At 29.7% G+C, this 26,051-nt stretch overlaps 7 protein-coding genes across 10 annotated transcripts; 3 read left to right on the top strand and 4 right to left on the bottom strand.

The window, feature by feature from the left end:
- Positions 1 to 259: 259 nt before the first annotated feature.
- On the bottom strand, positions 260 to 1,224 carry LOC126834731 (uncharacterized). Its single transcript, XM_050566866.1, has one exon. The coding sequence runs from the start codon at positions 1,070 to 1,072 to the stop codon at positions 533 to 535; it is 540 nt and encodes a 179-aa protein (XP_050422823.1). The 5' UTR covers positions 1,073 to 1,224; the 3' UTR covers positions 260 to 532.
- A 3,350-nt stretch (positions 1,225 to 4,574) lies between these two features.
- Positions 4,575 to 5,677, bottom strand: LOC126834732 (uncharacterized). Its single transcript, XM_050566867.1, has one exon. It carries the CDS (start codon positions 5,531 to 5,533, stop codon positions 5,117 to 5,119), a length of 417 nt encoding a protein of 138 aa, XP_050422824.1. The 5' UTR covers positions 5,534 to 5,677; the 3' UTR covers positions 4,575 to 5,116.
- A 3,826-nt stretch (positions 5,678 to 9,503) lies between these two features.
- Positions 9,504 to 13,857, top strand: LOC126834473 (histone-lysine N-methyltransferase, H3 lysine-79 specific). 3 transcript variants are annotated; one of them, XM_050566409.1, is made up of 13 exons: positions 9,504 to 9,794; positions 9,885 to 9,951; positions 10,167 to 10,290; positions 10,382 to 10,485; positions 10,562 to 10,765; positions 10,916 to 11,020; positions 11,158 to 11,263; positions 11,339 to 11,482; positions 11,775 to 12,142; positions 12,512 to 12,730; positions 12,809 to 12,882; positions 12,943 to 13,034; positions 13,394 to 13,857. In XM_050566409.1, exons 1-13 carry the CDS (start codon positions 9,689 to 9,691, stop codon positions 13,463 to 13,465), a joined length of 1,785 nt encoding a protein of 594 aa, XP_050422366.1. In that variant the 5' UTR covers positions 9,504 to 9,688; the 3' UTR covers positions 13,466 to 13,857. The 3 variants fall into 3 exon arrangements, with proteins under 3 accessions (XP_050422366.1, XP_050422367.1, XP_050422368.1); XM_050566410.1 differs by lacking the exon at positions 9,885 to 9,951; XM_050566411.1 differs by lacking the exons at positions 10,167 to 10,290; positions 10,382 to 10,485 and having other exon boundaries at positions 10,724 to 10,765.
- Positions 13,858 to 14,440: 583 nt separating this feature from the next.
- LOC126834677 (uncharacterized) lies at positions 14,441 to 17,543 on the top strand. Its single transcript, XM_050566777.1, has 3 exons — positions 14,441 to 14,984; positions 15,749 to 15,954; positions 16,817 to 17,543. The coding sequence occupies exons 1-3, from the start codon at positions 14,841 to 14,843 to the stop codon at positions 17,322 to 17,324; spliced, it is 858 nt and encodes a 285-aa protein (XP_050422734.1). The 5' UTR covers positions 14,441 to 14,840; the 3' UTR covers positions 17,325 to 17,543.
- Positions 17,544 to 18,117: 574 nt separating this feature from the next.
- Positions 18,118 to 19,305, bottom strand: LOC126834636 (transmembrane protein 170A). The gene is made up of 3 exons (XM_050566711.1): positions 19,090 to 19,305; positions 18,888 to 18,993; positions 18,118 to 18,441 (listed from the first exon to the last, which is right to left on the bottom strand). Exons 1-3 carry the CDS (start codon positions 19,181 to 19,183, stop codon positions 18,246 to 18,248), a joined length of 396 nt encoding a protein of 131 aa, XP_050422668.1. The 5' UTR covers positions 19,184 to 19,305; the 3' UTR covers positions 18,118 to 18,245.
- Positions 19,306 to 19,434: 129 nt separating this feature from the next.
- On the top strand, positions 19,435 to 21,785 carry LOC126834817 (craniofacial development protein 1). Its single transcript, XM_050566998.1, has 6 exons — positions 19,435 to 19,676; positions 19,869 to 20,013; positions 20,567 to 20,667; positions 20,749 to 20,908; positions 21,126 to 21,353; positions 21,428 to 21,785. Exons 1-6 carry the CDS (start codon positions 19,616 to 19,618, stop codon positions 21,522 to 21,524), a joined length of 792 nt encoding a protein of 263 aa, XP_050422955.1. The 5' UTR covers positions 19,435 to 19,615; the 3' UTR covers positions 21,525 to 21,785.
- LOC126834193 (gamma-tubulin complex component 4) lies at positions 20,149 to 24,347 on the bottom strand. 2 transcript variants are annotated; one of them, XM_050565946.1, is made up of 4 exons: positions 24,188 to 24,347; positions 23,544 to 24,113; positions 22,034 to 23,221; positions 20,149 to 20,277 (listed from the first exon to the last, which is right to left on the bottom strand). In XM_050565946.1, exons 2-4 carry the CDS (start codon positions 24,090 to 24,092, stop codon positions 20,266 to 20,268), a joined length of 1,749 nt encoding a protein of 582 aa, XP_050421903.1. In that variant the 5' UTR covers positions 24,093 to 24,113; positions 24,188 to 24,347; the 3' UTR covers positions 20,149 to 20,265. The 2 variants fall into 2 exon arrangements, with proteins under 2 accessions (XP_050421903.1, XP_050421902.1); XM_050565945.1 differs by lacking the exon at positions 20,149 to 20,277 and having other exon boundaries at positions 21,876 to 23,221.
- Positions 24,348 to 26,051: the final 1,704 nt, after the last annotated feature.

The following is a 26,051-nucleotide window of genomic DNA, read 5'->3' as shown; positions in this document are numbered from 1 at the left end:
ATTTTAATTGTTTATTGATTGTGTTTAAATGTAAATTATTATAATATCATACTCACACAAAGAATAGATTCATTTTATTTAGATAGGCATATCTGAATAAATATTTATAAATTATACATATTTTTAATGTTTTAATGTAGGTAACACACTTTGAAATTTCTAATGTATAAATTTGTTTGAAAGTCATACTGTTTTATGATTTTTAAAATTCGTCCTCAAACACACACACACGTTTATAAAATAAATAAAGATACATGTTATAATTTTTATTCTTCAGTACTAAAAATCTCTCTATATATTTAATTCAGAGTTTAATGTACTCACTTGAAAGGGCATTATCAATTAAAACGTTTATATTACTGAATAATTCACGATACTTTTGTTGAAATTATAATGATTCTTAAAACTGTTACGAAATGTCAAATGGTATATAACGAACTATGTGTTCGTGAAAAAAGCAATGGCGGTATTTAACTGATAGTCGAGGTCCGATAGTGTTCCAAAGAAGAGGCGATAGAACAGCAGGCCGAGCTCACATTTTGAAGACGGGTACTCTGGACGTGATGCCAGACATGCCGGTAACGTAAGTGAAACGGACGGGTGGCCGGAGGATGGACTTGACCTTTTTTCTCGGTTTCTCCTTTTTCTCGTCCAGCTGCAGCCCGTCGAAGATCATCCGCAATTTCTTGAACCACTTGCCCCGGCCCGCGCCGCGTTCCTTGCCCTTGCCTTTGCCCGTGGAGTCTACCGACTTGGAACCACTGCTGCTAGAGCCGCTGCCGCTGCCACTGCCCGTGTCGCTGTTGCCCGCCATCTCCGTGTCCCAGGCCGTGGAACCGTCGCCGTACTCTCCACGGTATTCCGACTTGGAACCATTAGAGCTGCTGCCGCCGCTGTAGCCTACGCTGTCTGTGTCGCTGTTGCCCGCGTTTTCCGCGTCCCAGGCCGTGGGACCGTCGTCCTCGTCGCTGTCTAGGCTGCTATTGTCCTGGGCTTCTTCGTCGTCGTAGAGCACACGGCTGGCCGCGTACTTGTACTTCACGTTCAGTGGGTCGTCCTTAAAAAACGGCATGTCTATTACGAATGACGCTACACGATAGTGTGTAGTTTAAGGTAAATCAAAGTATTGCACTACGGTTATGGTTTTTTTTTTCGCGTTTTAACTGATGTCTAAGAAATTGTTATGATCAATCGGCAACATCGGAATGAACACTGGACCCCTAGACGGTGTAAGAGCCGGTTATATACCGTCGACGGCATCACCTCATAAACGTGAACACGTGATAGCATTTGCAACGGCGCCACCACCTTCCGTGGATATGCGGGCACGGCGCGGCAGTGTGGTGCTGAGGGACGGCTTTTGCTCTGTCAGAAGGTGGCAGAAGTCACGCGGCAACTCTGGGAGGTTATTTATGGGTATTCAATTAGCACATGGTGTTTTGCATACCGTCACAAAACGCCATTGTTTTATGGCTTAGGTTGTTCAATTAAAATCATTTCTCAACGTGATCTTGTAAATTATATACATTGTATATTTATATCACATGACACCATGCGCCATTGTCATAAGTTAAAAACAGCGCCGCTATTTAGTAGCCGTATGTACCAAAGTATAACGTTTTTACTCAAGAAATTTTAACGAGAAGTTGATATGTAAAAAGTAAAACTATTTTTGATATCCGAAAATAATACAATTGATCTATAGGTTCAATGAGACGTGAAGCATCAATCTTGCCTCGTGCGAGCTTAAGAATTGTAGGTAGTGTTTTGTTTTCTGTTTACTAATGGAAAAATCCCTTGATGATTGATTTCTAGAACCCAGGGACTTATTTAGAGTTTCAGAGCCCCTAGCCTATCAGCTCTTCGCCGCCCCTTTAAAAGTTCAGAATGTTATTTATTTTATATGTTTATAAGGAAAAAATACCACAAGTTAATTATTGATATTAATTTCATGTAGATTCCTCATTGGTATATTGTAGTTAGCCTATACCTAAATCTGTCCCTGCAAGAAACTGTGTCAGAGGTAGACTATCTTAATAATTAGTACATTTTATCGTAATTCGAGCTCTACTAAAGGACATTAACTTACACTTTTCAGAGAAGAGACAATCCCATAGTACTATACCAATAATTCACTCATAGGTCACTAAAGCAATTAATCGCACATTTGCCTTTGCAGCTCGGTGCAGTAGTGAAGCATTTTAATGGGTTTTTGAAAAAAATAAACAGTAAACATTATTTTTTTAGAACTCCGTGTTATATACAAGGTGTTTCAGAAAGATATGACAAATTAAATAATTTTTGTTGTAGTGAATATTTTGAAGACTATTTTTTTTTAAATTAATATTTTATACTCATTTGCGCTATTAAAAGTGTTTATAGCGCAAATGAGTGTAAATTAATTTTAAAAAAATAATCTTGAAAATATTCACTAGAACAAAAGCTATTTCATTTGTCATATCTTTGTGAAACACCCCCTGTATTGTGTACAATTTAACCAACTTCATTATATAACGGGATATAGGAAAAAATAGGCCGCGTGTACACTAATAAGTAAATTAAATGAAGGCAGTATTCAAAATATTTATTATTATTATTATTAGGTACTTAATTATATTTTTATCACAATTTTATTATTGCCTATACGTAACCGAACAACATACGAAATTAAACTACATTGGGTTGTGTTGGTCAATGGTGATGGGTTTTTAGAACTTATGACTTGATTCGGAAATGGGTGGAATGGATTCTCAAAAAATGGTATCAATTTCGGTATAGTTAGGTTAGGTTGGTATTAGTACTAATATACTACTAGTATATATAAAGTACCACGGCAAGACTACTATGTACATATTATGAGACACAAATGTCAAATCTTCTAATAATGTTAATGTTTATTAAATATAGATCATACTTACCATGTACAATAATTTAAATGTTATACTAGTTGAATGATTTTTTTCTTTAAATAATATATATATATATATATATATTCTGTATCATCGTTATTTGACAAATTAGTATAATATATACAATTCTGTTAGATCATCATGATATACACACCCTAATCCCTATATATATATATATATATAATGTTTTACTAGTTAAAAACATAAATATTTCGATTAGTTTGGTTAGATATTATAGCCTAGGAACCATATAGTGTCATGTACTTTTTGTATAATATATTTACATGTGTCAATTTTAAAGTGTAGTAGCTTGTAGCAATTACCCCCACACACATTGTTTACTAACAAATTTGAATTAAAACAAATGGTTAACAGTAGATCCGAAGACTTATATGTAGGTAAAGTCCATCCAATTATAAATACTTATAACGAACTGGTAACAGACTGTATGACTGAATATTCGTGCAAACAAAAGTAATTACTATTATTTTTGTTTATAGTTTTTAATTGTCCAAAATAATTGTTAGTTTGCTAAGCTATAACAATTAACATATATTTAATTTACCTTATTTACGATGTTATGCCTGTGTATAACAAGTACATACAATGTATTACCTTATTTATTTGAATTGAATAATTAATTATTATTATGCTAAACGACTGTACCAACTTATTTTTTATCATTATTCTTACAGAAATACCATTATATTAAAGGATAATAATATTTTTTAACAAATAGAAAGAAAAACACACACCATGTTTCACATGTTAAATAATATATATTTTATTTTTGCAATCGCACTGTGAACAGCATTAATATCAAAAACACACAAGGAATAGCAGTAGGGGTACATATATGTGTAATATTAATATATAAAGCACACACTTCCGAATGGCATAAATATTTTAGAAGCCACACTACTCTACTTGTTTTCAACTAGCTCACAAAAATATAAATATATATTAATAATAAGATAAATTTAAGAATATATAATCGAATAATCGTTATTGATAGAATGGTTTTTTTTGTTAGCTACAATAAATATTAGTTTTTAATAATAGCGGACACCCCCTCCCCATAAAATTGTATGATAATTCATTTTCACATTAATATTAATGTCATTATATTTTAAAAAGTTTTTGCATTCTATTTATAATCTAATAGACAAAATGTTATTTTAAATCATAAAAACAAAGGTAACAATTATAATTTTAACAAAATAACTGTTATGTTCTTATTATAATATGTATCACATGTTTTGGTAATCTAAATTATACATAAATAATTTCTTCAAACCGTTTAAGAATCATGGGTTTAATCAATATTGAAAATATTAGTAAGGGTTAAATTAAATATAATAAATAATAATATTGATAACATGCGATATTAATTAAAGTAATTATTACAGGTTAAAATCAATACCGTGTATTTTTACATAAAACAGAATACAATGAGAACAAAGCATATAGTATCAACTATCAGAGCAGTCTCAGATCTGTATTTATAAAGAAATGGGTAAAAAAAAATTGTTCTAAAACCATGTTGGTTTTTTAAAAACATTTATTATAAATTGATTTGGGAGAGGAGGAAATGTCCGAGTTTGACCAATAGTAGACATACATTTATTTATTTTTATTTAACTTCAGTATTGAAAATCTCTCTCTGTATATATAATATATAATATATAAATTAACTTTATAATAATTAGTTAGTTAATAAAGTAGTACCTTAAGAAAATACCATTAATCATGTCTCCTATTTACTTATAGGTACTATGTTATTATTTTGAAAATTAAACTGGTATCACACTGTTGAAATCATCATCTAAAGTCAATAATCTACACTAAAATCTAGATGTTCAACTAAACACTATATAGAATATTAGGTGACGCTTAGATAAATTGGAGAGTAAAATTTAAATCACTGTCGAGTGGATATAATATTAATTAATTAAGAATATACGGTTTTTAGAATAATTTAGGGTGATTAATTTTATTAATTATTAATTACCACTAGTGTGCGAATTGTTAACCTGCTACGAAATGACAAATTGCTTATGATGAACTATACTGTGTTCGGGATGTTTATGCGAATCGATTGTTGCCTGTGACGTTATGAAGTTCCTGTTGACGCAATGACGGTATTTATCTGGTAGACGGGGTCCGATGGTGTTCCAAAGAAAAGGCGATAGAACAGCAGGCCGAGCTCACATTCTGAAGACGGGTACTCTGGACGTGATGCCAGACATACCGACGACGTAAGTGTATTGGACGGGTGGCCGGAGGATGGACTTGACCTTTTTTCTCGGTTTCTCCTTTTTCTCGTCCACCTGCAGCCGGTCGAAGATCATCCGCAATTTCTTGAACCACTTGCCCCGGCCCGCGCCGCGTTCTTTGCCCTTGCCCGTGGAGTCTACCGACTTGGAACCACTTGTGCTGCCGCTGCTCGTGTCGCTGTTGCCCGCCGTCTCCGTGTCCCAGGCGTTGGGACCGCCGTCGTCGTCTTCGTCGTCGTCCCCGCTGTTGGGGTTGCCGCTCTGGCTACTGTTGTCGTCGCCGTACACCACATGACTGGTTTCGTACGAGTACTTGAAGTGCGGTTCGTCGTCCTTGTAGAACGGCATGTTGTCCCGGATCAGTCCCAGGGCGATTGATAACAAATTGTATTTTTTAAATGTTATTTATTATAATATTATGTACTTGTCGACTACGGTCGGTTCACTCATCGAAAATGTATAAGGGAAATGATTGCCGTATGCCGTTGACGATTGACGATGAGCTACAGACTGAACTCTTTGGCCGTTGAGTGCAACGGTTTTATGTAATGCTAACGGCCGGCGTCGCCGTCACCGGTGTAAGTACACGTGAAGTGCAGACACGTGATACCCGCAATGGACCTGCACGAAGTTTCCGTGTACAATAGTAGTATGCGTGCACGTGGTGGGCCATGTTGTTTGTATAACGGCTCCACGGTGGCTGTCACGCGGCAGGGCTGAAAAGCGCGCACCCATAAAAACGTAGGCGTTGTTCCATTACGATTTCCTCAGTTGCACCTTACCGGTCGGTCCGGTCGTCGTCATTATTACAATAATATCACTTATCAAACCATATCGATATCTTCTATACTTATTTTACTTTCTATAATAATTATATTATACATTCCGTCGCGATTTCTTCCCCACTCACTGTACACACACAACAATATAGTCCAGGTCTGGATTAATGAGAGGGCGGGAGGGGGCGGTTGGCAAGTGACTTGAGCCGAATGATTGTACTTTCTAGTTGTAATCCATTGCTTTTTATATTAATTTCAATAATAGTTTTTAGTTGCTATACATTTTTTTCATACTATTGTTATAAAATATGATCTACATTAAATAATATAATTGCGTTTGTAAAAAGTTTATTATTTAATAAACTGTGAAATACATTTGAATTGATTTTTATTTTCAATAAGGAACTATTTTTTATTAATTTTTAAACAGTTAAATGTTAAATTCTAATAAGATAATTATAAATTTAAAACATGATTTTTATCAATTATTTTTACGTTGCTTTCTGACTTTTTCCATTGTTATTTGTGTACAAACAATAATAAATAATAAATAAAACTAATGAGTTATATTGTATTAATCGCGTACACATTATTGTCTCATAAGCTTAGAAGAACTTTTCAGATTTTGTCATATCGGCTTTATTTTAAAGTAAACATTTTTAAGCAAAATACAGTACAATAATATAAAATGACTTGTTGTGTCCGTTCGACAGCTAATCAATAAATATAAATATATCAATATATTATACGTATTACGTTATTACTTATATTTTATATTTATAATGACAATGTAATCCGACAACCGCAGTAATTTAATATTATAATATGTTAAAAGTTTTCACTAGATTCTCTATCCTAACGCTGTTCGTGGTGTATTCGCCGGAAAACAAACGTTTATGAAAGGAATGATATTGTTTACAATGATATGTATCTTGACGTGTCCACGTGTTTAGTGCGTGCTGACGTTTACGACCTATATGTACGAGCGACATGGTGAGCTGTCTTGACCCTAGTACACGATACTTATAGTATAGTAAGTATCCTGTATCCTTGATCATGGATTCTGCAAAAGCTCTTTAACGTGGAATATTTCAAGAGGCTGGTAATGTATTCAACCCTAAGAACATAATTAAAAACACATGTTTCTCAAATAAAGTAAACATTTCAACGAACATTAATTACTTTACAATTTACCGTCTACTTAATACAGGGTTATCTATATAACATAGAACACTCATTTTCTCGAAAAATAATTACAATTTTATAGTTTTTTTTATTTTGAAAACATTTTTATTTATGTTTTTGTACAATATTACCAGTTTTGAATAATTACTTTTATATTTATTAGAGATTAAAATTTAGAGCGAGAGTTGAAGTACGGTTGATTAATGCATACGGATAAAAACAATAATTCACTGCACCCTTCTCTACGTCCTATAAACTTAAAACTTTAATAACTTTAAAAAAAATTATTCAAAAATGGTTACCGACCAGTCAAAATGTTCAGCAAACTATTCTTATATTAAATAGTTAATTAATTATATATGTTCCCAATTCCCAATTAAGTTTCAAAAATTGATAGCGCTCTGGAAAATACTAAAAAGGTGAAAAATTGATAATTTTAAATATTAATACTATCAATATATTCAAAATATAAAGTATTAGCAATATAAGCTCTTGAAGGTCGACAAAACATCTTACATGTGTTCCTTTTACACTTCAAATGTATTTCTTGTCATAAAATCTTAACACAAAACTAATATAATTTTACCTATTGTTACATGATTAATTCTACAAAATATTAGTTACACTTTATAATAAGCACTAGAGAAAATACACTTTACTACTCAAACTCAGTTGACTCTATCAAGTTAAACATCGTCGAGGTTTAAAAATAGTGACAACTAATACTTTTTTTGACAGAAATAAAAGTTTTTAACAGGCCCACATTTAATCAAAATTATGTTAAATTTACTTGGTAATTAACCAAAAAAAAATTGCGAATCTAATTATTTTACTTTTTTAGTAAACAATAGACAAGCTGTGGCAGAAATGACAGCCAAACGAGTAGGTTTTGACCACATCGACGCATTTAACGTTTCAAATTATAAAACTTTAAGTCTTCCCAATAAGTAATAAGTGGTTTAAAATATATAGTTTGTCTCACTTTGCTGAAATTGAATCAATGACGCAAATAAAGACAGGGCTAGAACCCAAAACTACAAAAAAAAAAACATTAAATAATTATTTTAGCCACTATATTACAATTACAGGTTCATTCGAAAAATAAATAAATAAAAAAAGTAGCTTTTATTAATTATAAAATAATTTATCTAATTAATATTTGTTACTAGTGATGGAAATACACGGAAAAAATACATAGTTGGACCAACTAAAATTATGATAAGAATAAAGACACAATATATTTATAGTTGGAATAACTATACGTATCGTGGTCCTATATTAACCATAATTTTTATTGGTCCAACAATATATTGTTTTCCGTGTATGTGGATTTAGATAGACAGAATTAGGAGCATTTAATTAAGATTTGTTTTATCTAAATTAAGCCATACAAATATTATTTTAAACAAATGAACGTTATTAACTTGGATTAAAAATTAATTGTCATTAAAAATTCCTTAATATATATACTATACCTAATACATTATTTTTTAAATAACTATCTTGTTTTTAATTTAAGCTATTCGTATATTGTTTAAGTGTTTATAAATCGTAGCGATTTATTTTGTTGTTGGCGACTTTAACGCTATTTATGACGTAACGCTGAAAATAAAAATTATATTGATCGTTGAAAAAATACCAAACTATTAGTAAAAGTATTAATTGCCATTAATTAAAAGTACAAAAAATAAAATTTGTATACAAAACATAACCAGTAACTAGAAATTAATAATTATAGATTATACAGATAGTCTAAAAAGTACCCCATGTAGTGAATATGATATCCAGTAGGTGTATGCCAAACTTCAATAAAAACTGCGAACGTGTAATATTTCAGGTGCGAAACCTTAGGACTTTTCTAGTAGTAGTTAAGAGTCAATGAAAACCCCTATTAAACAAGTAACTATAGATTAATCATAATCTAGTGTCAAATAAAACTATTCACGAAACTATTATTAAATTTTTTTAACTTTTTAATATATCCAGTCTTCAATCTGCGCATACATGTTCATTATTCAAGTCGTTCATGAAAACGAACTAATCTAAACTATATATATTAAAATCTATATATGATTTTGTTCCTTAAAGACTATATCTTAATTGAATATAAGTATATTTCATACTAGGTATTTTAAAAATATTTAAGATACCTATTTAGGTATTAAGCAAGTGAGAAATAGCAAAAATGTATTTCTTATTAATAATATTATAATACTTAGTGATCATAGTATGTTCTTTACAATAATAAAAATAGTTTATTTACCTAGCATAACCATCGTTTGTTACAATTTATGCGTTCTCGTGTTAAGAATTGGTTCCCATAAAATATTCATGTCGGTGTCAACAAATAGTTACTATGGCTACCCGCAATATGGTCAATATAGGTATACAAAGATTGTTGACCTCGCATATAGCAAATACCTAAGAACGACGAATATTGTGTTTCGGTGTAGCCATTTTTCTTTATTGTAGCCATAAGAAATAATAATAAAATTGTATTGTTATTGTGAGGTTATTAAATTGCTAAGATGTACATTACATGCACGGTTTTTTGTGTGATGTGAATTTTTTTTTATTCAAAATAATGTTGGTAAAATCCATGTCGCTAGTTGAATTGAAAAAACAACAATGGGCAAAGGAAAAAGGTATTTGTGGTTTTGTTATTCATATGTAGCATATTATAATTAACACAGCCGTAGTTAATTATTACATAATTGAATGTGTGTTATACACAGAAGAACTTGGGAAATTAAATAATTATTGGAGAAATCAAAAGTCGTCCGTTATTTTTGACGATCAACGGTAAAGTAAATCATAATAATCCGTCTAATTAATCATATTTGCTAATACTTACATGTTTAACACTGTATGTTGAATAAAAAATATTACTTTTCATACAATATGTATTAAACGGAAGTACCTCGCTTTACGCTTATGACTTAACCTAAGCGATAAGGGAGGAACCTCCATTAAAGAATGTACCTAATTTTTTTATGAATGTGATACAATCATATCAGGAGTCCAGAAAGGCAATTCAGTGCAAATGAGCGTCGTTTTGACTTGAACTATGATAATCAAATAGATAGGAATTTGAGTTTTCCTCCAATTTCGCATGACTGTCAGACACAAAACATACAAAACGTAAACTTCTAAAATTAATTAAAATTCAAACTTGATTTTATCATTATAGTGCTCATTTATTGGCACGTTTTTTTGTTTCTTAAACATACAGAATAGCACGTTACACCCTATCCATAAGATCGACAAAGAACAACTCAATGAAAACCACATTAAGGGAATCATGGACGACTTTAAACCAAAAACCACTCATACCATGTATGCAAGTCTATTTTGAAAATAAATTCTTAGTAACAATAATTGTCACTAATTAAAATATAAATCCAATTCAAAGACTAAACCGAACTTACACGATTGCAAAAGAGAATGGTCTCAATGATGGTCCGCAAGAAAGACAGAAATGGGATAGGCAATATATTTTAAACCATAATACTGAATTCAATATGCAAAATCTCACTGAGCACGAACGCAGGTACATGATCAACGAAAACAACAGATTTGGAACACCAGCTTGGGTAGAACACTCATCAGATAGAGTGTAAGTAAACTTAATAACAATATGGAGTCTAACTGAAAATGGAAAACTTTTATTTAAACGTTTTAAATTTAATATTTATAAAAAAACAATATTAACAACAATAAGTATAACCTTTAAATGAAATGTAAAAAACATTTTTTTTATAAACAGATTATCAGGTCAAAAAATCCAAACCGAAGATGTTCGGAAAACCTCAGATTTCAAAGGCAGTTGTGATACATTGAGCTCTTTGGATTCAACTAATATAAATAACAGGTACCAATATACATTTTTTTTATTGAAATATGGTAAAAACAATTTATCTCGACAATTCTAATAATACACTTGATCACACTTGACTTACTTGACTCACTGGATGTTTGACTTTTAACACTGGTCACTTTTGCGCACAGGACCTATTTATTGGGACAAAACGTTCCATTGACAACCGAGGAATTGGCCAACAGAGAAATCAAAAGACATAAAGCTCTTGAACTACAAGAAGCGATAAAACAACAGGTTGTAGTGTAAAAAAAAATATAACTAATTAACGTGACATGGTTAATAATTAACATGTTTTTTTTTAAATTAAAGTTAAAAGAACGTCAAATGAAAAAAAGAGAAGAAATCGAAAGAAAAAAGCAAGAAGACTTAGCCGAAGAACGGAGGATAAAAAGACAACAAGAAATCGAAAAAAAACGTCTTGAAGATGAAATAAAAAGGCAGAAAGAAAAAGAAGTAAATTTCCATTGAATCATCCTTATTTTGAAGTTAGCCACGAAAATTAGCAAAAACAAATTTCATTAAAAACAATTTTTTTATCTTTTATTAACATTATAGAGATTTTTAAACTAAAATCGAATCATGAAAAAACATGTTCGCCCTCCACGCTGAATAAATTCGTGTCACTAATTTATCGATTTCATTTGGAAACATAGGCCATTGGGTTTACTTAATTTTTTTCCGATAAAATGTAATAGTTCTGTGTTTGTTCAAATTAAACTGATAACATTTTGGTTTAAACTTTCAGCTTTGTGATGAACGAAAAGCAAAAGCCATGCAAGAAGTCCTCGAAAATGCTCAAAAACAAGCGAAAGAAGACAAATCAAAGCATATGCAAAAGAAAAGACAGGCGGTGGACGAAGTTAAGCAACAAATACCAGAAACTGTAGTAACCCCTGTAATTACTACGGTCGAAAAAAACAGTGTCCCTCAAGCTGACCCTGAACCGCAACCGATATGTCTTTCCGAGGAGACTATTCCCAAAGAGACTGTTCCGAAATTACCAGAAGTTGACTTGCAGACTTCGCCAGCAAAATTAAACCGTCAAAAACTGTTAACGCCCAGCAAATACCGATCGCAGACTGCCAGCATCGCCACTCAAACAGACGAATCTAAGTATACTTATAACAATAACATTAATGGTGTTCTGTTATTTAAGCTATATTTCAATTGTATAAGAAAATACCTTTTCAACTTCGCACAGAAAATCAAATTGATTTTAACAGTATCGAACATTTTCCATAATACCACTCAGACAAATAAGATCTAAATCACCCTATCCTAATAGTCCTAATTAATAACATCCCCCCAACGTCCTTAGTCCTATAAGTTTACACTTATTGACATGGACTCAATCGTCTGAAAAATAAAACTGTTTCGAAAGGGAAGGTTAAGTTTTTAAAGGGGTTTAAAGGTGTATTTACAAAGTCTATTACATCCATTCATGTTATAATGGTAATGGTATGTTTATTCAAATCATTTCAGGAGGCCAAAAGCAACAAGAACGGTTTATCAGAAATCTATTGAACTGGAAAAAAGACCGAAATGGGGTGTAAACAGACCAGAAGTACAGTACGTCAAGCAAAGCGCAAAGGATCCCAATTATCAGATGAAGTTAAAACAAAAGTCCACGTGGAACGGACGAACCGGTAGCGTTAGCTCGGGCAAAAGTCAGTCGGACACGCCGTCAACAGCTCAGACAAAGTAGTATCTAAACAAGTTTTTAATAGTTGTTAACGGTATCGTGCGAGTACTTACACCGTGGTATAATTATTTTCTCAGTTTCATGGTATTGGAGAATGGCGGTAAACATAGTTCGAAAAATATGTCCGCATACAGTCGACCGAATTTTGCAGGTAGAAGATAAAAAAAAAACAAATCTTTGATACGTCACCTATAACTTTGTATATTTATAGAAATGAATAATTACAAAAGCGTATCAATTCCTTCCACGTCTGAAAGCATAGCGGTCAGCGATGTGCTTTATCAATTGTCATCATTGCGCAAAGTGAGGAAATGACTTTCTAGAATATTATGTTTTTTCCATACAATTGCATTGTTTCTACTTCAGTTCTAGATGATACCTAATAATGGTACCTTTAGCATACAGGACTTAATAGCCTATGATTATAGGTGCGATTTGGGTGCAGCTTAGGTGTGTTTAGCATCCCTAATTTTAAAATTTGCACTTCCAAAATTGCTTGTGTTACTACCATAAGTACTAAGGAAATTGGATTTTCTAATATTTCCAGTGCTTGAACACATCTGCTTATTCAAGCAGGAGCACGCTGAACTTTAACTATCTATTTATAATATGCAAAAAGAACTATTATAACTTTTTTATAATAAATATCTATATTTTTACAGGTGTTAGAAACAAAGAGAAAACACTGGAAAAGTGTCATTACTGATGAATCACCGTCATCTGACTCGTCATGATTTATTAATTTATAACCAGAAATTGCTAGTCCACAGTCAATAACTAATCGTAACTAACTCCTCACGTCTCTAAATATTTAGAGACTACATTAATTAACAACTCTACTTTAAATTTGGGCATCAGTTTGGTAACCCAAGAAAAAATATCAAATTTTAATCAACAAACCATTATTTATTTACATTAGTATGTGTTCCATTCAGATTGTATTTCCATAAGATTGTAACAATCTACATTTAAATAATGTTTACATACTAATTGAGTTTAAGCTCTTAAAAATACTACGTAGGTCGTAGGCACACCTATGTGCTGTACAAGTACTTAAATCGATTTTTGATTATTACAGCTTTAATACAGTTCAAAAGCAAGCTTTAAAATCGTAAAGTTTTATTTGAGTTCATATTTTATATACTTTTTTGTACTTAAACATTATTACTTTTGTGTATTTTATTTAAACTGTCAACATTTGTGTTTAGATATCTAAGCTTAGTTATAAGTAATTAATCGAATACATTTTAAAATGTTGTTTTTATATTTATGTAAAATAGTATCGATCTAACTTGAATATTAATATCTACCTACTCAAATTATCAATCGTTGATTAATTATTATTATATGATTTAAACTTTAAAACGTCCTTACCTACTTTGTACAATTTAATAAACAATAAATGTATACCTATTGTAATTTTCTGTTATAATAACTTCAATTAAAACCGGCGAAAATTAGTGTAGGTGCCATACTTATCAGTACTTATATAAAACCCGATTTATAGCTGAATACGTTTAATGCTGTTCTGTTTTTTACTTGTTTTAATAGATACTTATTTTTGATGTTGAACTTTAGTGTTGGTATTTATTTTACACAAATACATAATAAATATATATATATATATATATATATATTTATATATGTGTGTGTGTGTATGTATATTTAATTAATAAGAAGCTTGTATAAAGTGTTTCACAATTTGAATATTTATCCTAATGCTATAATATATTACATGTACCTACAATCATTTTAATTCTTAACACACGTTTAAAAAAAAAAGTTGTATATTCTTATGTGGCCCACACATTACCATTTAAGTATCTACCGGTCCTAAAGGTGTTGTCCATATCCATTGCTCAATTATTGTAATCACTTTGTTTCGACTTTTGCACCTAGGAAATTTTGTATCAGAAAATAATTTCCCTCGTATCATAGGTTCATTAGGTGAACATAGGCCACAATTACAAATTGTTTTTATTATTTTTACTAATACGAATAATTGATGTGTTAACAGGTATACGACGAAACTAAAGGAAGACTTGTAAAGAATAATAGTGTATAAGTTTGAACAATCGAAAAGCTGCGGGAAGACGACCATCACTATAAATGGCTTCCCAGATCGAAGAATTTCTGGCGAAAAAAAAAGAACAAACCACACTATTAGACTTACATAATTGCACCGCCAGTTCAAAAGAAGACCTTAGGAAACTCGTTGAAAAAGTCCCGGAATTCAAGATAAAACCAGAAAAAGTAAAATATTCCCTGTTTTTTAACTGAATGAATTGTGGGCGTATGTATTACATCGTGGAAGTTTGCTTGTTAGGTATTTGATTTATGTAAGATGACGTCAACTGTTGATGAACTATTTTTTAAAGAGTTAGATAATGGCAATTTTTTGCAAAATCTTAAATTAATGGTTAAACTGTGATGTGTTATAAATTATTAGTTCAGTAATTAGGACTCTATTTTTTTGGAAGTTAATTTATTTTTCGGGCTATCTCGGCATACTCGACAGTGATTTAAAAAAATATATACATCTAAACATGAAAAAAGTACCCTTCAAAGTGATTTTAAAAATAAAATTATAATTAAAAAAAAAGGAAAACAAGATTTCTGAGGGAATCTCGTTTGCGTTTTGCATTAAGTATCTAAAATGCATAGGTCATTATGACTAATGCATAAAATAAATTTTTCAAATGTTTGTAACGTTTTTTTTTCTTGTTGATAAACGTTTTTTAAAAACGTTAAGCCAATTTCCTTTAGAATTCGTGTCCTCTGCATTTTTTATTATAGGTGTTATATTCCTAGAATCACATTTAAAGATACCTACCTACTTTTATCTTTTTTGCGCAAAAATGTTTTTACCGTTGAAAATTATCGATGTTCCATTCTTTTATTGGTTAAGTAATTATAAAGGCAAATGCAAAGTAAAATTGTACTAGCTGTAGATCATAAGATATACCTACTATAATGACATAATTATGATTTATGTAATGATTATGTACTTGTTCTAGAAAGTCGACGATATCAAAATAAGAGAAAAGAAATTCAAATTCAAATTGCCGAAAAAAGAACACATAAGAAAATTTCCGTTTTCTGAACCAACGCCAACGGAAATGCAACCCGTTTCTTTAGAAGAGTTATACTCGGTCAACATCCAGTGGAAAATGCTAACTTCATTGCGGCCAAAATCGAAAGTAGACGAGGAATATTTTACGAGGTAGACTAGAAAAATCGTTTTGCCTACTTACACGACGTGACAATGTATAGATTTTGTTTTCTTATTTGAAATATTACACTTACACATACTTCATTCAAAAGAGCGCGTTTTTCGCCGAAAGCATCCTAATAAGAGGAAAAAATAGGTGGTATTATTTTTTAAAGAGTTAATTATAGGGAATTTTTAATGAAGCTTGATATTCAGCTAAACGTGTTCCGTTGTTTGCTATTATTGTAGCAAAAAGAAATCCATATCGGTATTTAACATCTGTTTTGAAATATTAAATCGCAGTGATGTCGATGCATTATTGTACAAAAACAAGTCACAAGAGATGTATTTTTTTGAGCAACTGAGTAGGTAGCCGATTTTCGATTACGTCATTAGAAACCTAGTTATAGGACACAGAATTTTGAATTTGGTCCAAAGTATTTAAAATTTTATTTGATTCTGACTTTATTAAATATCGCCATTGACAAAATCTAGATAAAATCTTGATCTTATGTGTTTTTACGTTAAATCTGCTTAGTTCTTCAGAAAAGTGCATCTTCTGAGACACGTTTGTATTACACACGAATAAAGTGACGTGACGCCTTTTCAACAGTTCACCAGTGTTAACGTTTACCCAAAATTTGTTTCCATCTAAAAAATAATAGTAAATTACTCAAGCACTCCAACCCGGGACTTTATTATGAGGAAATCTTAATTGATCATTACAATTAGGTGTTATTATACCAGAATTTGCACAGGCTTGTATAGACTTCCGGTCGAGTATGGAATAACCATAGAGGCAACTGGCTCTCTATAATTTTTTTTGTTGGGTTTACATTACATTAACGTGCATTAAATAATGTTGTTTTTACAGGCAAGTGGAATTAGGTACGGACACGCTGAAAACCAGACAAATGGAAAGGAAAATTCCTCGGGAGACTTTTTTACGAAGAAAGAAAAATGCATCAGGAGGTGTAGAAGCTAGATTTTTATCTTGCAAGGAGTGCGGTGTTGAGTTCTGTACTGGAGAAAACTGTAAAGTATTTGAATACGACTCCTTTAAAAGAATTTTAATAACTACGATACAATCGGCGACGACTGAGCAAACCCACGAGCCGGGGACTCAAGAAAAAAAATCGCCCAAAAAAAAATTTGGAGGATCCAAAGCAAAAACAAATACTGGTAACAACACGGCCAAAGTTGTCTCAAAGAAATCTTTGATAAAAGAAGAAAATAAAATAATCAGCGTTAAAACCAATCCAAAAAATGTTACAGTAAATGTCAAAAAAGGCGGCAATTTAGCCAGAAAAACAAATCCCGGCCAAAATTCTCCAGTAAAAATGGTTAAAACGAGTAAAAACGATACGAAAAGAAAAAAATAACCATAATTTATACTACAATAGTAATGGGTTGTGAATTTAACGTAACATTTTTAAAAAAAAAAGTTCTCTGTACTGTAAAAAGCTTAACATGAAATTAATACTCCAATCCCAAGAATCAATTTGGCTCACATCGCCTAAATATTGTTTCACTAAGCAAAATATTTGGCTTTTATTTTGAACATTGTTCATCAAACTTTAGTACATATTAGTAAGTATTGTAACGCCTATTAGTTAACATGTGTAACAAAAAATATTTTATTATCTACATTTCATTTTTAATACCTATAAGAACCGATTGTTTTTATAAATATTTTTTATTTGTTTGTCAAATTTATAAACATTTTGTTAACAAGCGAATTACCCCTACCTGCATTTTTCTTAACAAAGCTATTCACTTTATATACATACTCTATTATAAGTACTTTATTTAAATAATTAAAGGTAATACGTTTAAGATTTTATTTAACAATTCAAAAAAATGTATACATTAATTGTTATACATTTTTATGAATATAATAAATCAATAATTCAATTTCTATGTAAAAATAAAATATACAATATATACAATTTTACAATGTGATATTCATATTGTAAATAATAATATTATTCGTATTGCGTTTGTTTTTTATTAAATGCTTTATCAAACTAAACTCTTCAAAGTGTTGTGTAATATTGTTATATGCTAATATCCCACAATCTTTAAGTATGAAAAATAATATTTGTTATATACTACTATTGTCTATTGTGTCCAATAACAACCTGTATGAGGACCTCCTAAATCATAACAAATGTATACACACATATAAATAATTTATTACAATAGTTACAATAATTTACACATACATATGTATACAAATAAAAAAGACCAAAAATTATACATAAATACATGCACAAATACCATCTTTATAAAAATAATAATATTTATAGAGTGGCCAATATTCTTGTAAAACCAACAGCAGCAGAGAGGAGTGTTTGCCCGACTCCCCAAAACATGGCATATAACGGTTGCATTGTAATACTTGAACATCGGTAGACAAAAGCTATTGTGGCACTGCTAACAATTCCTGAGCTAAGAGGAGCAAGTATACCAACTAATAAAATAAATAGGGGAAAAAACCTAAAACACAAATTGTTGTATTAAAATCACTTTCGTATTTAAACATAACTTTTTACCTACGGTAATTCTAACAAAATATTTAAGTTAAATAAATTACTTAGAGAAAATTATAGGTTAGTGTTGTACTAATTAAAGTATATTATAATAGAATCTTTATAAATAAATATTTTGTTTTTTAAGCTTATTGCCATCCATTCTATTGATTGCTTTCTCCTCCTCTTTATACAAATTAATATTTTTAATTTTGATTAAATTTTGTTAAATTCAATTAAAATAAAGGTGCTGTAAAACAATATGTACATGACAACCTTGTACATTATATAAAAATTAAGATTTTTTTCTTTCATCAGACATTGACAAACAAAATATATTTAAAATAGTAAGAAAAAAATTAAATTTATTTTGCTAATTTAAAAATGTTAAATAATTAAATTAAGTGTTCTTACTTTCCAAAATTATGTTTGTGAAGGGTTGCAAATGCAATGATCGCAGCGACAGTATGGACAACAGTTGAAGAAAATAATGCCCATAAAAACGTCTGATACCACATTTCTAAATACAGTCAAATGTAAATAATTACTATAACTTTTTTTAAAAGTAATAAAATTATTTGTATTAAAGTGGGTAATTAAATGTCAGTGATATTACCTGGAAATGTAATGAGTGGTTTTTGGGATGCTAATCCTAATACATTACTAATTGGAACAAGTTCCGGGTTTTCAAAATCATTTAGAGGCATCATTTTAATTTAAAATTGAATTTAAAAATCAAACATTCAAAAATAATAATAATTTCGTAACATTATTTTAATTAATAAAACTAAATATTATTTAGAGACTAGAGTTGAATACTTGAATGTTTACCTTGGCGGAATCAGAATTGAAATAATATTGATAAAAACTGAAATGATAAAAGAAAATCAAGACATTTGATAAATTGATAACACAGTCAACTGATAATAATTACACAGAATAACTGTGATAATAATACCGATTACCTTTTAATTTTTATTGTTGATTTTAACTGTATTCTGTAGTTTACTTCACTACTGTTAAATTTCAATAGAAATTACTCATTATAGAGTATAGACAAGGCAAGAGTTGACAATTAATACATATTTCTTTATACCCGTTAGATTGATATTGTATACTTACGAACTTACGAAAATCTAATAATGAATTTCCAAGATTGTTCCGATAGTGACGATAGTAATGATATGGATTACAAACCTCCAGGTATAAAATTAGTTAATTCAAAATTAAAATTGGTATTATCTAATTATACAGTTTTGTAATGATTTTTTAGTTCAATATTATTCAATAGCTCTTGATATTTCACATTTCAAATATAGATTAATAAGAGTACAATAAACATGTTAATATTCTTTACAATTTTTAATGATATCGATGATTGTTATTTTTAAATAGGAGAGGAGGAAAATTTATCTGAAGTTGAGTCGGATGATCCTATTGACGAAGAGGATTCTTCAGAAAAAACAACATCTCGATCTAAGGCAATTTCTAAAAAACGAACAAAGGGAAATAAGGGATCTCAAAAAAAAACTAAACTTAGGTAATGTATAGTTTTATTGTTTTTAATTTTGTTTTGTATTTAAAATTTATATTGAATTGAAGCAATAACAGTAAAGTTTACTAATCGATTTTCAAATCGAACAAAACAATACTGTTGACTGTCTCAAAAATATTATGTTAGAGTGGTATAGGGATTGCGTTAGAGGTACTAGGTACAATTTCTGCATTAATTCGAACCAGTTGTTCTCTCCCATCCTCTTACAATCTGCAATTCTGTTTCTTTGTGAGAACGTCACAAAAATACCTGAAAAAAATATGTCATGACTTTGCTGTTTATTGATTTTTTTTCTCTGTCTTAACTTCAATAAGAACTGATGGTTATCTTATAATTGTAGTGAATACTTTACTTAAGTAATTCTAAATCTTTATTCCTTTTAATAATACTGATATTTTAAACTAATTAAATATCTCTCTTAAAAAAATAAATATTTCCTCATGTTTTTTGCACTAAGATACCATAAATATAATATTGATATGACATTTTCACAATGTTTTGACATACTTTATAAATTAATTTAAAAATATTTTTGCAGAGATAAAAAATATGAAGTTACAGAAGAGCCGTTTGAGGAAACAAATCCTGCATTAGATAAATCTGAGGAAGAAAAAAAGCGTTTAGATGCTTTGTGGGAAGGTACTAAAGTTTGTTAATTTTTTGGATTCTTAATATGAATTACAATAAGAATTATCTATAATTTATATGTATCGTTATTAGATTTTCAACGACCTGCTGTGAAAAAATCAACTTCTAATAAACCTAATGCAAATGAAGACAAATCTAAATCAAAGGAACCTGTGAAATCATCTAAAAAACCTGATGCAACCAAAAAAAGAGATTTTGAAGAAATGTTTGAAAACCCATCATCTGCAAACAAGTAATTTACTTTTTATAAAGTAATAGATTTAATTATTTGCTATTATAGTTATATAGATGTATATATAATAAAAGTGCACACATTTTGACAATTGAAAGTTTATTATTTGATTATGATTTTGTGTGCTTAACTATTGTAACTATATTATGTAATCCTTAGTACAATTTTTAGGCTGTTAATCGATTAATATTTTATACTAGTAATATTTTTTTTCCAGAATCGAAACAAGTTCTAGTATTGACGTACAACAAAATGAATCTGAACCATCAACAAAACCTTCAATTCCTGTATTTAAAAAAACAGGTGGTTTGGCAAGTGTATTAGGTCAAATTGGTAAAAAAGATAAACTGACAGTCTTAGAAAAGTCCAAAAAAGATTGGGATAGTTATAAACAAAAGGAAGGTATTGTCGAAGAATTAGTGACGCATAACAAAGGGAAAGACGGGTAAGAATTGTTATTTATTATTCAGTAATCTTACAATAATTTAAAAATATATATTAAACATTTTTGTTTTTCAGGTACTTAGAAAAACAAGACTTTTTAGAACGTACTGATTTACGGCAATTTGAATTGGAAAAAGCCATGAGATCTGCTAATAGATCACATAGAAATTAGTCGGTATAGTGATATTAGATTTAATTTGTTTTCAATTTGTACGAGTTTCATAAAAGATGTGTCTGCTTCCACTTTTTTTTTAAACTATATGTAGAAATATTGGAATTTTACATGGTTTATTTACCTATAACTCATATAAATATTCATTGATATTTAAGACTTTTTTTAAGAATAAAAATATTAATAATTATATCAATGAAACCGTAGATTTAATTTTTGCTTCAAATATTATAGATTTAAGACCTACTGGAGTGTTTAATATAACGCAAAAAAAAGAAATACTAATATTGTTAGTTATAATCGTATGTATTGAAAACATAATTTTAATAAAAAAAAAAAATAACAATGTTATAAAATTAATATTTGTATTATGATCTGACAAAATAATAATAGTAAAATTTACCAGTGATTTAAATAATGGTGTCATTTTCATCGACAATTGCTTGAAAAAACCAGTTATTATAGTTTAACCTGGTAATAAATTGATTTAATTTAGGAGCTGTACTTACATTAACATCCTTAATACTATTTAGCAGTGATGAAAGTTTATTTGGTTTTTTGCTGAAGAGTAAATTTAATTCATTCAGACTTTGTTTGTACTGCGGGCTGAAAGCAGCCGTAATATCAGTCATAAATCTATAATAGTTTTCACACATATCCATTATCTGATTAAATGCCATGTATACGTCTTCTATGAATAAAAACGAATCCCTCATGATATTAGATTGAAATTTATCGTGTGTATACTTAATAGTTGTAAAATCTTGAGCGTTGGACAGTTTTTCTAAAAACAAGAAGTATTCATCTTCAATTACATCAAGCTGTAGATAACTGTATAGAGTGTCAATCAAAAATGTCAATCTGGTTTTGAGATGATTAACTGGCTCGTTTATCTTGCTATCTTTAGATTTAGTTTCAATCCAAATGTTGTGCAAATTAGTTTGTACTTGCTTAATACGTGCTAAAAAAGCAAATAATTTTGAATAATTTTTCATTGTAGATTCTGTGAAAATAAACTGCAAAGGCCATTTAGTTTCCATGGACAGTTTAATTTTTGTCCACTTGACATCACCAGCTTCTTGATTTTCTAATGTACTGAATTTAAACGCTCTATAAACAGATTTTGGTAATTTTGTATCTTGTGCTGAATTAAGAAACGCCAACTTCACAGATCGCAAACTGTGTACAGATCTTAAAGATAAACTTCCTAATTTACTCAAGAAATGTCTATAAAATTCACCGTTTCCCAGCAAATAAAAATCTCTCACTAATTTCATATGATTGTAAAAACTATTTTCATTAAACGATGCCTTCATCAAATATTCGTCAACTACATTAAAGAACTTATCGATTACATCTGTAAACTCATTTTTTGTAAATAAGGGTACATTTTCCAACGCCAATAAATCTTGAAACAACTGATCTCTCTTTTGTCCATATAGCTCGTGAGAAATATTTTTGTATTCCGTTGGACACTGCTCTCCATACGAATTTTGTAAACTCCTGATTACTTCACCCATGCGAATTATTTTGTTAGCAACTGATAGTGAAATGAAAGATGGCATTAAATTAGGTATTAATGAAAAACGTTTAAATTCCTTTGTGCTTCCATAACATTGTTCTTCGATAAAAAACTCTTTGCAAGGATCGAAAATAACTCCATGCGATAAAATTGTTTTTAACTGCATAATAAGTACCTGTAAGAAATCATTATAAAAATACAAATCACAACAATTATTTACACAATTAAATATTATAATTAAATAACATATAAATTTGCGTATTGGCAAGGCGTAAGTCTAAGTCGGAGAGACAATTAAAAATCGTAAAACTCATCGCTTCGGTCTACACCGCTGAATTGGAATTATTACTTATTAAATAAAACATCAAAATTATAAGATTTTTAACTCAAAACCCTAAACTCAAGAAATATCTTAAAATTTAATGAAATTATACTTTATAAAGTCTTGTGGTTATAAATTTTAATCTAGTACGTGTGGTATTTTTTTGTACATTTACCTGTAAACATTGTTTGAATATTAAGGAAAGTTGTACTCTGTCATTAATGAACTTGGTATTTATTACATCATATATGAGATTTAATATTTCTCCTCCGTGCTGTTTGGATAGTGTGATTTTGTCTACAATATCCTTTAATGTGACAAGTAAAGGTTTGTGTTCTTCAACTTTTCTGAGTACTTCGAAAAGTATACATCGGTTTTCTTTATTAGTAGATAAACCTTTTTCAATGTCAGTAATACAAGTGCGATAATTGCGTGTGGCAAGAAATATTCCGTTTTTTAATGCTTTAAAGTATAGACCTTCTTTTTCTTGACACGGTGCTGTGTGTTTAGTAGCTAAGCTATTGTCGGACATAACAAAATCATTTAGATATTTGTAATTATCAGCCAGAGAGCTGAAACGTATCAATAATTCACGTTCTTCGGTGGAAATTATATTATACTCATCATCCCAAATAATATCTGCTGCATTTTTTAAGATGCTAGAATTATAGCCTAAAAGTGCATATAGAATTTCGGGAACCAAGTCTCCAGATCCATTTAGCATTTTAAATTGACTTCTTAAAGACTACAAAATAAAAACAAATACTTATATGTTATTTAATTTTATGACGGTCAATTTTTAGAGTTACTATGACATACCTATTTTACAAAACAAAACTACAAAAAAAATTCACTATCGTTGTAAAAACAGAAATGAGGAACTATTAATTTAAGTTTAAAAATAATTTGTGTATAAGTTAGGAATAACCGTTTATTTTTAAGACGACTGAATAATTAATAATTATTAATTAATAATGATAATATTTTAAACAACATATTTTATTATTTTCATTTGAGATAAGACAATGTATTTGTTGATAACATGATGTTCAATTTAAAAAAAAACCGTTGTTCGTTTATCAGCGTATATTTTGTTATCATTGAAATTAAAAAAAATAAATAACTTTTCTCGATGATAATTAATAAATAATAATTATTATAGGAATCATCATAGACGCAATTTGAGAGTGCCTTGGGTGAGCTTAGCAGTTACCACTCCCACTTTCAAGATTAGCTGTCCTAAAATTGATTATGTTTCCTACTATAAGTTGTACGAAAGAAAGGAACTTATTATAATTCACTTAAAATATTTTTGGTGTTTAGACAAAGCCTTTTTTTAGTAAAATTGCACCCCTGAGAATCGAAATTCTGGACCATTAGATCTAGAATGGTAGGGATTTAAAGATATATAGGTTTCTTTAACCCGTGGATTCAGTATTAAGTAATATTATGCGTTAGAAATTAGAATACATTTAGTTTCTTTGATATTAACCGAAATCTTATCAGTGATTATTTGTTTTAAAACATTTAACCTATCTGTGTATTTATTTTATTAGTACAATATATATTATCTAAAATTATTTAACTATAAAAACAGCGCGTGTACAATTTATTTCTTCTTGTTTTCTATGCTAATCATCCTTTAGCACTCTTGTGATTTGAAGCTTGACTCTTAAGCCTATGCCTTAGACCTGGGACGGGATTAAAAAAGGGTCTGATTCATGTTACTTGTTTACAGTATTACTAGTGTTTTCAAGCACTGTTTCGTGTGATTAATGTTATTAAAATTAAAGAATAACCATACACTGAAATTATCTTTAGATATATATATATATATATATATATATGTGATAAGTAGCCAAAGATTTATTTTATAGGTAGATGATAAAAAATTAAATATGCAATTTCAATAGGTAATATGGTATAAGAATACGAGTAGGTAGTTATCCCACTTCATAGTAATAACTAATACGAAATAAAAATATGTGATATTAACTGAGGTCTCAGACTACTGACTTCGTGTTTATCATGCGTTTAACGATGTGCTGACAACTAATGGTAACTCAAAACGGTTCTTTACAAAATAAATGAATACAGAATACATTTTTCTACAATACGGAATACCTAATACTTACTAAAAAGAAACCCATATAATCAACATTATTATAGTTAAGAAAGTATCAAGTAGTTCTAATTGTTTATGTTTATGTATGGTGAGTCATAAAACATTTTGTATAATAATTTATACATAAATGGGTTATGCGTGGGAAAAATTATTGAATACGCGTCAAGAGTGGGATATTAGATATGCATACACAAGTGTTGTAATCGTAGGATAGGATTTTTGGTAGAATATTCAATATAATTTCATAACTGTTCTGACTTACAATATGGTCAAATTTTAAAAAAATCGTTTAAAACTATTGTAACGCCTTCAAGCGTAACATGACTATGTGATATCTATAGCTCTATACACCTAGTTGCTAGAAGACTACTATATAGTCTAATGTCCAAAGGCGCAAAGCTGTTAAATCAATAAATAATAATATTAATCATACTTGTCTGATACGATTGATTTTTTTTTGAATAAGTACAAACAATGGAAAGTTAAACAAGTTTCTACAGTTATTTGGAGGTGTCCGTTTATAGATATAATAGCTAAAAAAAATTTAAGTTCTAAAAG

The sequence above is a fragment of the Adelges cooleyi genome, unplaced genomic scaffold (assembly GCF_023614345.1).
Source record: "Adelges cooleyi isolate 19-005CV unplaced genomic scaffold, UGA_ACOO_1.1 ACOO_flye_CR_arks_rails_tigmint_CR_PRNA_21, whole genome shotgun sequence".
Classification (NCBI taxonomy): domain Eukaryota; kingdom Metazoa; phylum Arthropoda; class Insecta; order Hemiptera; family Adelgidae; genus Adelges; species Adelges cooleyi.
The sequence above is the reverse complement of the archived record's forward strand: the minus strand, read 5'-3'. Positions and strand labels throughout refer to the sequence as shown.

What these genes read in the sequence shown, in the direction of transcription:
- LOC126834677 (XM_050566777.1), top strand. Translation starts at nt 14,841, where the DNA reads ATGGCTTCCCAGATCGAAGAATTTCTGGCGAAAAAAAAAGAACAAACC. An exon ending in TCAAGATAAAACCAGAAAAA is followed by an intron (nt 14,985 to 15,748) that starts GTAAAATATTCC and finishes TACTTGTTCTAG; the next exon opens with AAAGTCGACGATATCAAAAT. An exon ending in GACGAGGAATATTTTACGAG is followed by an intron (nt 15,955 to 16,816) that starts GTAGACTAGAAA and finishes TTGTTTTTACAG; the next exon opens with GCAAGTGGAATTAGGTACGG.
- LOC126834731 (XM_050566866.1), bottom strand. Translation starts at nt 1,072, where the DNA reads ATGCCGTTTTTTAAGGACGACCCACTGAACGTGAAGTACAAGTACGCG.
- LOC126834193 (XM_050565945.1), bottom strand. Translation starts at nt 24,092, where the DNA reads ATGCTAAATGGATCTGGAGACTTGGTTCCCGAAATTCTATATGCACTT. An exon ending in TATTCAAACAATGTTTACAG is followed by an intron (nt 23,222 to 23,543) that starts GTAAATGTACAA and finishes GATTTCTTACAG; the next exon opens with GTACTTATTATGCAGTTAAA.
- LOC126834732 (XM_050566867.1), bottom strand. Translation starts at nt 5,533, where the DNA reads ATGCCGTTCTACAAGGACGACGAACCGCACTTCAAGTACTCGTACGAA.
- LOC126834473 (XM_050566409.1), top strand. Translation starts at nt 9,689, where the DNA reads ATGCACGGTTTTTTGTGTGATGTGAATTTTTTTTTATTCAAAATAATG. An exon ending in ACAATGGGCAAAGGAAAAAG is followed by an intron (nt 9,795 to 9,884) that starts GTATTTGTGGTT and finishes TGTTATACACAG; the next exon opens with AAGAACTTGGGAAATTAAAT. An exon ending in TCAACTAATATAAATAACAG is followed by an intron (nt 11,021 to 11,157) that starts GTACCAATATAC and finishes TTTTGCGCACAG; the next exon opens with GACCTATTTATTGGGACAAA.
- LOC126834636 (XM_050566711.1), bottom strand. Translation starts at nt 19,183, where the DNA reads ATGATGCCTCTAAATGATTTTGAAAACCCGGAACTTGTTCCAATTAGT. An exon ending in ACCACTCATTACATTTCCAG is followed by an intron (nt 18,994 to 19,089) that starts GTAATATCACTG and finishes GACTGTATTTAG; the next exon opens with AAATGTGGTATCAGACGTTT. An exon ending in CACAAACATAATTTTGGAAA is followed by an intron (nt 18,442 to 18,887) that starts GTAAGAACACTT and finishes TTTGTGTTTTAG; the next exon opens with GTTTTTTCCCCTATTTATTT.
- LOC126834817 (XM_050566998.1), top strand. Translation starts at nt 19,616, where the DNA reads ATGAATTTCCAAGATTGTTCCGATAGTGACGATAGTAATGATATGGAT. An exon ending in AACCCATCATCTGCAAACAA is followed by an intron (nt 20,909 to 21,125) that starts GTAATTTACTTT and finishes TTTTTTTTCCAG; the next exon opens with AATCGAAACAAGTTCTAGTA. An exon ending in CATAACAAAGGGAAAGACGG is followed by an intron (nt 21,354 to 21,427) that starts GTAAGAATTGTT and finishes TTTGTTTTTCAG; the next exon opens with GTACTTAGAAAAACAAGACT.